The sequence below is a fragment of the Zootoca vivipara genome, chromosome 8 (genome assembly GCF_965207765.1).
Source record: "Zootoca vivipara chromosome 8, rZooViv2.hap1.1, whole genome shotgun sequence".
Lineage (NCBI taxonomy): Eukaryota > Metazoa > Chordata > Lepidosauria > Squamata > Lacertidae > Zootoca > Zootoca vivipara.
Window position 1 is genome coordinate 77235005 of NC_142591.1, and position 15489 is coordinate 77250493.

Here is a 15489-nt window from a genome sequence, read left to right on the forward strand (position 1 = left end):
GTAATGGACAAATATTTCATGGCTCCTCAAAAAAAAAGGAAAAAAGGACTAGCTTGGTAAGCAACGAAGGATAACCATTCCGCAGCTAAAGCATTCTCATAAGGCTGCTGGTGATTCTGAAACAAAGATTATTTCTACTAATATCCAGCCTATATTTTACCACCTCTCTTGCTCAAGTTTTAATACCTGCAATTTCATTAGCAGAGCAAGGCTCAAAGCTGAAGAGGTTCCACATCTTCAAGTTTTGATTGATAGAGCCATGCTCTTCCTGGGTTAAGTTCCTTAATATCAAGTGGAAAGTAGCACCTGAATTAGTTTACACATTCTTACTTTTGGTGCACAACTAGGTTCTAAAATATAGCTTGCAAGTGAGTTACCTATCAGTTGATGTTCTCCTTATGGGCTGTTATGGCCTTCTATAAAAACTGAGCAATACTGGGCTGAGGTGATTTCAGAAGGCAACCTGCCCATGCAATCAAAAGCTTTATTATTATTATTTTTAAAAAACACAACACAAAAAACCCCTAAAAATGGATCTGAATGGATGTTGTTAATTCCAACTCCCATCAGGTCCATCCAGCATGGTCAATGATCAGGGATGATGGAAGTTCAGTCCTAGGGGACCACATGTTTGAGAACCAGTATGGTGTAATAGTGATTAGAGACTAGGACCTGGGAGATTTTCAAATCCCTATTTGGCCACAAAGTTCAGTTGGGTGACCTTGTGCCAATCATATAACCAGGATTCCATGGTGAAGTTGAGATGTGCCTGTGCGTGCCTGTGAGGATGTGGGCTGGCCACACCCACTGCTGACATGCAGCCCCCAAAGGGCAATATAACGTATATAGCAGCCCTGTCCTTATGGTGGAAAAGAATAGCTTCATGGGATAGAATGAAAGAGTTTTTACAAAAAGGGCATGAACAACTCTGGCAAAGCAACAAAGGAAGATCCACTAGAAATCTGGGATTAAAGCTTTTGGGGTTTCTTTTTCTTTTTAAAATTTTACAAATTGACATGACAATATCCATTATTCTGATTACTGTATAAATGCCATAATTTCAAAGCCATAATGGAACACTGTATAGAAAAAAACGCCAAACAAGGTCTTTCCTTAAAAATGCACATCTTTAATCACTAAAAAAATAAGAGTACTAGCTAAATGATAAACAAATGTTTCTTTAAAATTGATCATTGCCTCTGCAATTTTCCGCAAAATCTGGCTCAGTGTTACTGATTATTTACAAACATCTCGAGTAAAGTCATTTGTTGATTAACTTAAAAAAGAATAATTAAGGGGCAAAATACACGCAAATGTTTGCAAGCCCTGACCTTTTTAAAAAACAATAAATGAAAAGCAGCAGAATACTACTGTGAGCGAAAGAGACACCTAGGTAGGTTGAGGAACAGATGCTTAACCTTTTTCATGTGAGCTGTTTTATAACTCAGAATTTTCTTGCTCACTAAAAGGCTTTCCATTTTGAAACGTGTCAATTAGGAATCACACACATCAGTTTACTGTGAAGGGTCCCTAAGGTTACACCAAGTCTTTCTTCGACAATTTTCCTACTTCCTTTAACATGACCCTTGTTGTTTGTGTTTCTATAGAAGCCCAACTCCTCTGCCCAAAAGCAGTTTGTTTCCTTACATTAATTTCTCTCCCTGGGCTCCAAATGTAGTTGAATGTGATCACAAGCCATTGTTTTATAGTTTTTAAATGCCAAATTTTAATATGAAATTAGAGAGAATTATACATGTGGAAAATCTACTTCCAAGAAATGTTTTGTATATTTCACCAGCTTGATATTTTGCTCTTTTGTTTGCAGAAAGCACATAGATTAAATGTAGAATGATGCTCATAATAATTTAGAAGCACAATCAATAATGCTGTCACTGAACAAAATATCACAAGATTGGTTTTTTATTTTATAGCTGCATTTTAATGATATACTTTTGTAAACAAGTATATCTTACTGTGATTTGTTCTCATGAAAATCTAAATAGATTTTAATTACACACAAAAACAGAGCAAAATCTTGAGATCACCCCTCCTATTCATCCTATTAAGAAACTCAGAATACAGACGTGAATGTACTCATTATATTCATTTATAATTTATTTCCACTCAAATGTATGCAGTCAAATCTGTGAAGGTTTTTTTTTTTTCATTTAAAGGTCTGTGGACTATTAATCAACTTAAATTAACACAGTTATAGTCATACCTCGTGTTATGTTTGCTTCACGTTGCGGCTTTTCAGGTTACAAACGCAGCAAACCTGGAAGGGTTTACTTCCAGGTTTGTCGTGCGCGCATGCACAGTAGTGGCACTCTACTTCGCGTTCATAAGTAGAGGTACCACTGTATTAACTTAGTTCAGTCCATGTTGGGGTGGGGAAACAATTTAGTTCTATGGGCCAGATCCGCATCAGGCTCAGCCTCACGGGCCAAATTTGAAGGTAGTCAGGACTGCTCAGTTGTCAAAATCCCGTATGTGGGGTTTCAACGCACCCAACAGCCAGCTGGAAGCACCAAATTTAGGGTTGGCAAAGAGCATCTTTCTCCCATCCTCCTGAAGAATTTCACAGAATATAACCCCTGCTTGGCAGCTCTCAAGAGGAAGGTTAAATATTTGTTAGGGCTGCACATGCCTGTTCCCAACAAAGCCATTTGAAAGCCCCTCATTTTAAGCAAGATTCCAATGTAAATACCCTCTTGAATAAGAAAGGGGTTTGCGTTGGAACCTCTGTGCTTAAACAAAAGGTATAAACCTTCCTTTTCGCAGGGGTTTCCATGTAAACTCTTTTCTGGATTTGGAAAGGGTTTGCATAAAATCCTGAAAACTAAACAAGATTTAACCCCTGATCATCAGTTGAGCAGGGTTAAATCTTGATACCTTAGATGCATGCATGTGATCCCAGCTCAGCCAATGCAGAATTTCAACTCCATCCCCATGCCCACCAACTGATGTCATGACTGATGTCAGCTGAAGGGCAGGTGGGTGTGGTTTGGGGAAAACAACCTTGTGGCTCAAATTGGACCCCCCTGAGATCAGCCTGTGGGACAGAGGTTCCTTTACATTGTAAGAATTAGAGAAAATGAAATTCCAATGTCAAGTATAAAAGTTTTCTCAACATGAGAGGTGGACATTTGTTAACTTCTCACAAAGATGTAATCTTTATGGTTAATTAAACAGACCATCTGCTTGAAGAATAATTAGTATACTTTTTTGTGCATAGAACCCAAAATACATTCTGGCTGCCTTTAAAATGTGCAGTTAAAAATGGTATTTGTGTAGGATGATTTTCTGGCTAACAAAGCTGGTGGTACACTTCTGAACATCGTGGTCATATGGCCTAGTTATAGGAGTTCCCAAACTGCAGTCCATGGTTCACCAGTGGTCTGCAAGCTTCATCATGTAGTTTGCAGTGTATCTGGGGATTTGTAGACAGCACAACTACATTCGTACCTTGGTTCTCAAACGCCTTGTGACTTGAACGTTTTGGCTCCTGAACACCACAAACTCGGACGTGAGTGTTCCGGTTTGCAAACTTTTTTGGGAAGCTGAAGATCCAACGCGGCTTCCGATTGAGTGCAGGAAGCCCCTGCAGCCAATTGGAAGTTGCGCCTTGGTTTTCAAACGTTTTCAGAAGTTGAAAGGACTTCCGAAATGGATTCAGTTTGAGAACCAAAGTACCACTGTATTGTATTAAATTTTGCTGGCTTCTTATATTTCTTACATTGTAATACAAGAAAATGCAATATATAAGAAGTAAAAGAAGCAATAAATTACAATTTAAAAAACTATACAGCATCCAGGATAGCGCACTACAAGTGCTACAATAGACAGAAAATCATTGAGTGGTCTACCAAGACCATCAGCAATTTTCAAGTGGTCCGAGGGGGCCGGGGGGGAGTGAAAGTTGGTATGAAACAGCTTTTCTAAAGTTCCTGGACTAGTTAACCTGTATGATTTCATCAGTGGGCATTTCTGGCTTCTGAGTATTGAGTACCGTATGTGTTCTGAATATTAAGTATCTGAAATAGTGCCACTACTGAAAACTGAATCTCCACCGAATTGAACATTAATTTTGAGCAGTACTTAATAAGCCAAGCAAGCACCATACACTGAAAAAGATCCACTGGGTAACAGACAGGGCATAAATCCACATCATACCAACTGTTAACTATATGCACTTATTGAAAGATAACATTAGCTGCATTCAGTGCTGTGTAATTTAGTGCTATGTGAATGAGTCAAATCCTCTTTTTGTGCCCACACATTCCTCTTTCTCTTCCTCTGCAGCCAAGAAGGACTACTTTGGAAGCGTTCACTTTGGCTAACTCAGCTTGAATTTCATCCAAACCAGGGATTAAGTTTTTAGCATTAAACATAGTTAGCCAGCATCATAAAACAAGGGTTAAAATTGGCTTGCTTTGAAACCACCACAAAACTGAGACAGCACAACCGATCAGGCAATAAAAATGTTGTGAGGGGAGGGGGATGAGCACTCCAGGTACTAGAAATGGAATGTATTACAGGCCCAACATGTTTTTTTTTGTTTTTTAAGTCTTCAAGGGCACATTTTAGAAACAATTATCTCCAGTTTTGTTGGATGTGAGAACTGTGGTTTTTTTTTTTAAAAAAAGCCCCTGAAACTATAATTTTCTGAAAGGTTTTGGGCCTACAATAATTTTTCTGAAAGGCATGGGACCTACTATAAGTAAGATTTTGTTCTTGTTTTTAAAAAGCCATAGATAGCAATAGACCATTTCCCCCTTATTTGGAGGAAACAAACGGCTTAATAAAAAGCAAAAGCTTTTGAACACCCTTGCTTCCATGACAGGGAGGAGAAAAGAAAGGAAGTGCATGAGACCAGGAGGAAACTAGGCTCAGTCATGTATTACTGGCTCATTCATGTATTACTTGGCTAAACCAAGAGTAAGTGTTAGTTATGTCCAAACACTGGCATTATGCACTTTAATGTACATGTAACTGTGCACTTTTAATAAATTCTGATAAGTTCAGCCCATAACTAATAGTTTGCTTAAGATCCTTACCTCCTTCTGGTCAAGCTGTAACGAAGATTTTATCAAGTCTCTGAGTGCAGTGAGCTGTTTTTTCTCTTCATCTTGTGTCTGCTTTATCTAGAGTAAAATGACCAAACACTACTTCAGTTTTTAAATAGAATCTTAGAGTTGGAAGGGACCCCAAGGGTCCTCTAGTCCAAACCCCTTCAATGCAGGAATCTTAGCTAAAGCATCCATGACAGATGGCCATCCAACCTCTGCTTAAAAACTTCCAAGGAAGGAGAGTCCATCACCTCTTGTGGGAGTCTGTTGTCAAAACAGCCCTTACTGCCAGAAAACTTTTCCGAATGTTTAGCCGGAATCTCCTTTCTTGCAACTTGAAGCCATTGGTTCTAGTCCTACCCTCCAGAGCAGGAGAAAACAAGCTTGCTCCCTCCTCCATGGGACAGCTCTTAAGATCTTTGAAGATGGCTATCCTATCTCCTCTCAGCCTCCTCTTTTCCAGGCTAAACATATCAAGCTCCTTCAAACGTTCCTCATAAGGCTTAGTTTTCAGACCTATGATCATCTTGGTTTCCCCCTTCTGCACACGTTCCAACTTGTCAACATCCTTCTTAAATTGTTGTGCCAAGAATTGGACACAGTATTCTAAGTGTGGTCTGACTAAGGCAGAATACAGTGGGACTATTACTTCCCTTGATCTGGACACTATACTTCTGTTGACGTAGCCTAGAATAGCATATATAATGTGCCTATTATACATATTAATATATCCTAGGTCCAGCTTTTCTTGGAAAGGTCCAAGATACACCATTTTAAATTCCAAGTAAAAGTGTGTATGTTTGCATTGCTCTTGCCTGTATGCATGTGTTAAGATTTATTCATTTCTATACTATATTGAAACTTACTGAGCCAAGCTAGTAGAAGATGGTGCTTTTTCAAACCATTTGTCAGAATATTCTTTTTCAAATGTTGTGAGAAGTGGCTCATAATGGTACAAAGGGGAAATTATTCTACTGGACTTCATACTGAAATCATTAACCAATTTATTACATAGTTTTATTAGGAAAAAATATAGATTGCTTAAATACAAAACTCTAATTAGGATACATAATAACTAGTCTAATTTAAATGTTTGAAAGGTTGCTGCCTCAAACTAGATTTGTACAAAAATATTTTGTATATTAAGATGCCTAAAACCGAAATGCTTTTCCATTTATTTAGCAAATATATTCAGAAAACAGTAATCCAAACAGGCAATATTCCTGTCTTATGAATGACTTACATTATATAAATCAGCAGCCAGTTTTTCAATATATTGTTTTAGTTTATCAGCCGTCTTCAAGCCATCTTGGAAGAAACTACAATGGAAAATGCTTGTGATTTATCAGCAAATCAGTACTTTCCCCACTACCCTATCTGATGTCTTTTGACCATTTCTCCCCATCTGCATATCATTTAGCTATAATAATGAATTACTTCAGAACTTGACATTTACAGTCTTCTCACGAATATAAGCAGACACTTTATTCAGGGATGCACTGACTTTGGTCATTAAGAAGCATAACAGATGTGTGAGCCCAGTGGACTGTATTCAACACTGCTGTTCCACTCATGACCTCTGGTTACACAATGAAACTTCCTCCTCTCCTCTGCAGCACCCCCCCCCCGCTCCCCCCCAAAATCTCTTCTGGGGTTGGAGGAACCTCTGAAACAGATTTTGAGGCAGGTGTTCTAGAGGAAAGAGGCAATCCCATTGCACAAGCAGAACATATGCAGCATTGGATACAACCTACTGTAAATATGTCCACGCAAGAATACAACAAAGATTGAATCTTGCAGAATAGTTTCACCTACTGGCCAATTTTCAGCCCTTTAAAAATCAGCAATCAACTGATGAACTTGAGGGCTTCTGCGTTCGGGCAATGCTCTGTCGTTCCCCTCCCCACATGGGAAGGGAAGCAAACACATGTCAAAGGACTGGAATATTGAGGCAAAACACCCACTGAAAAGATCTCAGACAGTTCTACCCATCAGCTCACAACCTTCAGAAAGTCCAGTTGCAAGGAATATTGGTTTCTAAATGCCAAAAGAGCTAAAACACACACACACACACCCTGTTACAAAGCCAGAATCTTTCCTAAGTTGCCCTTTCCCTCTTTCTGGAAAAATTCCATGCACAGAGCTGCCAAATCTTCTGCAGACAGGCCAAATTTTAAAACTAATTTATATGCCAGTTGAAAGGGTAATAAAATTTGGACTTCCACATGGTAATAGTAAGAAATGAGCACACTTATTACAAAGGGTGGCTTGAACTGCAGTAGAAATAATTTTATTTAATTTATTAAGGAGAATAATTATAAAATCTTGCAAATCTACTATAAAACAGCAACAGAAAACACCAAAGCAAGTCAGAAAAGTATGATCAGTTTTAGCTAAATAATTATACTTACTTGCACTGTGCATGATAATACTTAATAAGATTCTGTAGAAGGTCCACACCTTTTTTTGTCTTGATTTCATTAACCTTAATGAGATACTATAGAAAGAAAAACCAAAGCTCAGTAGATAATTATATATTGGGGCTTCAGCTGTGCTCAAATACAAGCACTATTTCAGATCTGTGTAACAAATTCAGCAATTATCATGGAGGTTGCCTTGCAGTTGACATCTGAAACCACTCCACCAATACAGTGATTACGATTTTAGTGTAGACAAAATAGATCAGTATGGCATAGGAAACTTAAATTTATTTAGAAGTAATTAAAAACAAACACCATGATAAACAGATGGTCCCCACCCCCAAATTGTTTGAAGCTGTTGGTTTCCTCTTCCTCTCCACAATTTCTAACCCATTCTTAAAACTGAATAGTGCCTTAAGTGTGAATGAGCCCTGAAAGTCAACATGGAATTGGCTAGATGAAGCTTTATGTAACATTCAGATTAATAGGAAAAGAAAATTTGCTGTGCCACTGAGTTGTCCAATGTACTATTTCCTACCAAGCAACATTTTGTAACAGGACTTTTAGAACATTTCAGTAGAAATTTGAATAAAAACATTTCAAACAATTTGTCACTTACTTCACACATCTGCAGCTGAAATAGCCTTCTTTCTTTCTCCATTTCTTCTGCTATCTCAGCTCCAGTTATCTCTGTTCGTATCATCCCATGCTGTTTTGCATGTTCTCTTTTTTCCTTTTCGATTTTTGTGCTGAAATTTCAAAAGGATACATTCAATAAACAGCATGTGATATCCACCCAAAAACAGTTAGACACAAAGTTCTAGTATTATAAATATTTTACACGTTTTGGCAAGAAACAAATCCAAGCTACAGTCAGGTCACCCAAAACGTAATTATACTGCAAGCTGCTCTGGATAACAGCACAGGGGGGAAATGGATACTTAGGAGGTCCAACACAAACCTGCCAAGAATGGCTCAGCATACCTGTGCCAAATCTGCATCAAGATTTGGGTCCCATTTGCGTGAAACGTTTAAAAGCAGTATCATACCACTTTAACAGTCCTTAAGAATTCTGGCAACAGAAATCAGTTAAGGGTGCTGAGAGTTCTTACGAGATCCCATTCCTCTCACAGAGCTAGTTCCCTAGGAAGAGGGACTGACTGTGCTCTACCAACTGTAGCTCTTTGAAGGGGGTCTTCTAACAATTCTCAGCATCCTTAAACTACAGTTCTCAAAATTCTTTGGGGGGACCCATGATTGTTTAAAGTGGTATGATACTGCTTTAAACATATAGAGCATATGGGGCCATGGTTTCTAGCTTTTCTGTGGTACATTCCGATCCGTAATATTGCTCTTGTGCAAAAAAGGGGGGGAAGGGGGAGGAAAAAAAAAGGAATAAAAGGGATTATAGGTTCCGGGTTAAACTTTGGGGCTTCCTTACACTGTCTTGACTTGTTGTTGTTGTTAATTGAATTTATATACCACCCTATAACCGGAGGTCTATTATGTATTATACAACCTTTGATAGGCAGTGTGCAAATTCCTGAGTGGAATAAGGAGGTGATTTTATAGCAAAACAGAGTTAAAATATTATGTAAAACAAGGCAGCAAGGTTTCCTGACACATTTCACATGTAATGAATGGGGAGATTTTCAGACTAACAAGATATATTCCTGTATGTTTACCCGAAAGTTCAAGGTTGAGGTCAGCTTTTTGTGTTCTTTTATTTTGTTCCAATATACAATCTTAAGGATCAATTTCAGGAGAAACCCATTTCTCCTGTTTGTAGAAGATGCAAGCAAGTACACAGCACTCATTAGCTGACTGTGAGACACATTGCCACTTCTCACTTTTCCTGCATAGTCTTTCAATTTTCAAATACCTGTACTCTTATCTTTTTTCAAAAAGGAGGAAGCAGGAATGAACACTTAAAATGGATGAAGTACATGCTGCACTTCAAAAAACAAAAATAAATCAGACAGCTGTCTGAAGCATGTAGAAAGGAAATTTAACCAGTGTTCAATTCACTTAGCACAACTGTCACTGACATTATAGAGCTTGAATGGCTGCAAATCCTATTTTCTTATACCTCTGAATATGACTCTGCCTTTCAAAAGTGTTAATAAACACATCTTTTTCATTTTCTTTCTGCTTCATTATTATTTCTGTTACATAAGTCATGGGATTGGAGCCAAAATAAACAAGAAGCATACAGAATGAACCAGAAAGTGAAAAACAGAAACCACACTTTGCCATAACAACATCCTTCAACTACCACCGCTATTCTTTGTAGTTTATTTCTATCCACATTCCACCGTTATACGTTTAGCATTCAGTTTCAAACATAGCATTTTGCTCAACATATTAATCCATTTCTCCAGTTTTACACCAATACTGCATGGATGCAGCCAGCAACTCACCAAAGTCTATCAAAGACCTACAAGTCTCTGCATTGCTGAATTCCTTCAAGTGCAAGTTGTTAGACCAGCTGCTACTTTTGCAAATTTATGAATAGTTCCTCAGAACTAGAGACTGCTGCTGTATCATTTCTTTTCCAAGTATTACAAATACACAGAGCAAATACACAAAACATATATTGGAGTCCAACTGAAATCCACCAAAACCAAATGAAACTGGCTTATATGAAGTTCTTGACCATAATCTTCCATCGTAATTTTTTCAGGCAGTAGTGTTGGGCATGAAATATCAAATATGTTAACAATTATGCTAATTACAAATAAAATTATATATCTATTGTTGGAAACAGTAGGTTTTTTTTAAAAAAAAAATGAATTATTTGATTACATATTTATTTTCCCATAAAGAGTTGACACCATATGTAATCCCCCCTCCAAAGAAAATCAGAAATCATCACAATAATCCTGTGAAATGGGATAGCTTGAGTGTGTGTGAGTGGCCTAGCATCATCTAAGCAGTTTTGTAACAGAGCAAGTTTTGAGTTTGGGTCTCCCTAGTCTTAATTCAACATTCAGTGAATGTGGCAATGGTATTTCCCACCAAGGATCACTTGAAGTTCTGTTTGGAGAGGACTGCATTTATACCAAATTGCCAGTGGGTGATCTGCTTGCCCCTATTCCTACTGGGATGGGGGTAACGTATCTCTCCTGTCCTTGTTAACAAATGGGTCCCATAAAAAGGCACTTTCATCTACAAGCCGCTGCGTTCTGACATAATGCTATCTGAATGAATCTCATGCTTAGGCAGTCCCCACCCCCACTACTCCAGTCCATTAAAAGAAAAGAAAAGGGGGGGGGGAGGGAAGCATATCCTTCCTTTTTCAAATAACTGCAGTTTGTGTTTATGTATGAACCAAAGCTTTAAGTAAGGCTTGCTTGAATAAGCTAGCTTCAAACAAAAGTTTACAAACCTTGCTTGTATGGACAAGCCATAGCTTAAAGTGCAGTTTTCCTGATTCAGGCATAACAAATCATTGTAAGCTGAAAGTAGAAGCAAATTCATCCCATCTCCTTATGCTTACACTACAGGAAGAAGAGAGAGGTGTGGCGCACACATAATGCTAAGCCATAGTGTGAATGAGGCCAGTGGCATTCTTGTAATATTTGTTATCGCATGATATTCACTAAATGAGGAATAAACTATACTAAACCAGGTTTGTCAATCCACAAGAACATATTCCCAAGTATCGCTGAAATGCGTAAGTCTACTATGGGCCTGTTAAATAATTCCATATCATCCACTGACACTGAAGAAAGTGACAGACACCCCCAGAAAAGCGCAAGGCTTAAAAGAAATGCTTAGGTCACATACTTAAAGCTGCTGAAATGTTTACCCAGAGTGAACAATACTTACAATTTGGTCTCATAATCCTTCCAGGCTTTGTCAAAAGGCTTTTTAAGATCCTTAGGAAAGAGAAAATGCACTTAAAATAAGTTTATGACACTGCTTTGTTAAAATGTATACTTAAGATATTCTTTCAATGTTATAATTTACTTTTTTTAAAGAAAGAAAGGCTTCTCTTTTTATAACTTTAAGAATTTCTTTCCCATGGATCTTAAGGCACATATATCTCAAGCTTTGAAGGAGCACGAAATGTAAAGCATGCAATTACAGCTGATTCTACAGAATTTTATGCAGATATGATGTCACCACAAGAACACTGATGGGAAAGCAGCAAAAGCCCATGCAACAAAGTCAGCAATACTATTATAGTTCTCAAGCAAAAAACTTACCCCTTTGACACCTTTCAAATCTCCTTTTAAGAGGGAATCCAAAGTGAAGATGACATTGTGGCTCAAGCCTTGGAGCTAAGAAGGAAAAGGAGTGTTTTTCAATTTTTAAAAGTGAGCTACCAATATCCATTAACGTCTTGTTTCTACTAATGTGGCATTTACACCTATTGCTGAAATTTAGATTATTGTTTGAAATAAGTGCTTTATCAAGCTTCAAATCATGAGGGTCTTCAAAGGGAAACAATACCAATTCATGAAACCAGGAAAAAATTCCAACAGCTTTGTAAAAAGTCAGTTTTGTTCTTGAAAATGGCTGAAAGTGTTTTGAGCTTTACAACGCTCTTCCTTTTTAGAGGAAGAACAGGTTCTCTTTTTACACTGGGGGTTGGCAGGAAAGTCAGGTACCATCCAAATGTATCTATTTAAAGGTTATCCTTGAAGAAGAGGTATAAAGCACATAAGCCTGAGGCTTGGCTAATGATGAAGCATAAACCATATTGTTCTCATTAGGAGGGTATAGTGTGAACAGATCTAAGCTTTGCAAAGACAAAAAAAGAAACAAAACACAAGATTCCTTTCAGCTCTCTGTTCTGCAATACACTCTAAAAAATAGCACACTGAGGTGTCCATTAAAAATCATATACTGTACAATGGGCTAGAGCCATAGGCATGTCCATGATTTCTGTCAACTTTCTACTCCAGCCACAGCCTCTTATTCAATATCCCATGTCATTCTCAAACATTTTTCAACAATCAGAAACAGCTTTTTTGGGGGTGGAGAGGAGGCAGTCACTCTGTTCCATGAGCAATCATCACAATCCACTCTAATATTGTAAATAATTCCCTGTTAAATGTGTTTTTAAAAAGCACTAAAAAATGAAGTAAGACCTTTTAAGGTTTCTGACGATTTCTTTAGTGGCACAAAGCAGTTTGAATAAATCAGAAACATACAATGATCACATTGTAGTGGTCTACGAGGTCTTAATGGTTTAATTAAGTACAGTAGCTCCTTTTTCTGTTCCATTCAAGCACAGACTGCACTGAATGCCACCTCTGTAGCACACGTTAAAACATTCCTTGTCATATGCAGAGCTAGAAAAATATCATGCCTAAAAATATGGTGTGTTGTTGTTGTTTAGTCGTGTCCGACTCTTCGTGACCCCATGGACCACAGCACGCCAGGCACTCCTGTCTTCCACTGCCTCCCACAGTTTGGTCAAACTCATGTTCGTAGCTTCGAGAACACTGTCCAACCATCTCAACCTCTGTCATCCCCTTCTCCTTGTGCCCTCCATCTTTCCCAACATCAGGGTATTTTCCAGGGAGTCTTCTCTTCTCATGAGGTGGCCAAAGTATTGGAGCCTCAGCTTCAGGACCTGTCCTTCCAGTGAGCACTCAGGGCTGATTTCCTTCAGAATGGATAGGTTTGATCTTCTTGCAGAACATGGGATTCTCAAGAGTCTCCTCCAGCACCATAATTCACCATAATTCAAAAATATGATGTAGTATCGATTAAATGAGATATTCTCCCTGTCTTTATCTGCAGCTAGAACCAAACACATGCTGCTGCCTACAGAAAATTTGAAAAGTTTTTCTAGAGCGGACAATTTGTTACATAAATGAAAGCAAAGCAAATACTTGTTTAAAAAGTAAATATTATGAAGAAAGAAAACATTAGAAACTCCTTACCAGATTTTTCAGGAGTGTTGATAATTCCTTAGTCAATGTAGAAAACTTCACAAAAGCAGTGCCCAGATCTGGATTATCTCTACTTAAGAAATTACTCCCAAATTTATCTAGTACTTGTGCATAGTTCTCTTCATTTTGGACATGTTCTGAGAGGGAAAAATATAGAAATCGTTTTTTTCCTACGAATGAGAAACAATATTAATACTAACAATAGTATTAAGAACAACTTTAAATTGTCCTCTTGCTTGTAGTATTATTAAAGTTTTGAAAGCAAGATTACCACTCAGAATAATATTTCAGTGAGAAAGATGCTTATTTTCCTGTTAGTCAGCCCTTTGGTCCTGAAACAAGTGCTGCAGTTCACCTAGCTAATTTCAGAACAAGAAAAATGGCTAAGAAGAAAGAATTTCGTGTAAAAGCCGCACCACCGCTACAACCACAAGAATTGCTTGTTATAATGATTTTAATGTGACTGGACTAAGCATCACCGTGTATTTATACAGTCAGGTCATCCAAAAAGATGTCTGCAACTACTGTGTTTTGATACCACAATATAAACCTGAACACCCCCCTGTGGCTAAATGGCTTTACAGGATGTGGTGGAAGTTTGGTATTTGTGGCCAGTGATGGATGGTTAACAGGAAGAGAGGTGAGCTTCTTGGCTATGCCTGGAACAGTTGACAGCATGACTTTAAGATACAAAACATAAGCACAAAAACACCAATCAAATCCGCCTTTGGACTGTTGTAAGTGGCAACTAAACTGTATTACACGATGATGGGTAGGCACTTCTTTAAGCTCTTAACATACTGATAATGACACAAGTGTGTCATGGTGGCAGCGCCACTATCAGTGGCATAGTGGCAGCACTTATCAGAGAAAAGAGAGTTTGCTTGGTGGGATGTACATATATTGCCCCACTCTTGTAGTACTTATAGTATTTAATTTTTAATTTTAATTTCTGGTGTTCCAAATACACACACTCAATTTGCTCATTAAAATTCTGAGCCATGAGGAAAAGGAACAGCAACTGAGACACATCAGAATGTTGTGAACTTTCTTTCTTTCTTTTTTAATGTGACTATAGACCAAAATATGTGAAGATGGCATAGACACACATTACATTTAAAAGAGACCACTTGATTTAAATACATCATTTTGCAGTTATTTTATTTGCAGGTCATACTTTTATTAAATATATTCTAGGAAAGCCATCTATTTCCCATTCACTTTGCACTGACAAGGACCTAGTAAAAATAAATAATGCTTAACTGATTAATGGAATCATGAATCACACTCGCTTCAGTCACAGGCATTTTTTAGGACACGGAAAAGTACGGGGCGGGGCAGACAGAAAGTGACAGAAGTCTAAAATCATGAGTACAGAAAGAAAAAGTACTCTCAAAATACAAAACTCAACAGTCCGCCAATGAACTAAGAAATATCAATCACAATACAGCCAAAAGGAAACACTTCTTTTTGAACAGAATACGGTAATCCTTATGACGTTGTGTTTGTTTTGACAGCCAAAGATTGTTGAGCAACAGATTATGCTGTTTTGGGGTGTGTGTGTGTGTTTTGAAATCTCACAAAAAATTATAAGTACCGGTACCAATGTGCATTGTTATTTCAACCTGCAAAACAATTAAAGCTATGATAAATGGAACTGGTAAACTCTAGTTCAGAAAAAATATATAAAAGTTCCTTTAAATCGCTAGTGCCTTTCAACTGGATATTTTATCTATAGGCATTTGACAGCCATTTCTTGAATCTTAAAAAGAGTAAAATGGCAAGAAATATTAACACTGTTGAGTAACTCTTTATTATGATTAAGAAAAATAAAGCTTACCTTGCCCAGAATTATATATAGATTTTACGGATTTTTTAACTTTTTGTAGTGCAGTTCGGTCCTGATCTAACGCCTGGGGACAGAAAAAGAAAGACTGTGTCAAAGGCAAGCTACTTCTATTTTGAATTGTACACCTGAAAACCTGAGCATGAGGCTCTTGTAAGCAAATATCGAATAATGTCAGAAGCTGCCAGTACTGTACAGTAGAGGCATTGTTATTACCCTCCAGGGAGGTCTTCAGTCACTTCAAG

The 15489-nt window shown here is 37.8% G+C and overlaps 1 protein-coding gene across 5 annotated transcripts in view; it reads right to left on the reverse strand.

Annotated features, from left to right (window-relative positions):
- Positions 1 to 15489, reverse strand: part of ASAP1 (ArfGAP with SH3 domain, ankyrin repeat and PH domain 1) — a 140230-nt gene that overhangs the window by 44362 nt on the left and 80379 nt on the right. For all 5 annotated transcript variants that reach the window (XM_060277616.2, XM_060277613.2, XM_088675898.1 and 2 more), the window contains 8 exons: positions 15239 to 15311; positions 13390 to 13535; positions 11701 to 11775; positions 11321 to 11370; positions 8109 to 8238; positions 7481 to 7566; positions 6313 to 6388; positions 5058 to 5144 (listed from right to left, as the gene is read on the reverse strand). In XM_060277616.2, coding sequence (XP_060133599.2) covers positions 5058 to 5144; positions 6313 to 6388; positions 7481 to 7566; positions 8109 to 8238; positions 11321 to 11370; positions 11701 to 11775; positions 13390 to 13535; positions 15239 to 15311 — 723 coding nt within the window. The remainder of the gene's footprint in view (positions 1 to 5057; positions 5145 to 6312; positions 6389 to 7480; positions 7567 to 8108; positions 8239 to 11320; positions 11371 to 11700; positions 11776 to 13389; positions 13536 to 15238; positions 15312 to 15489) is intronic.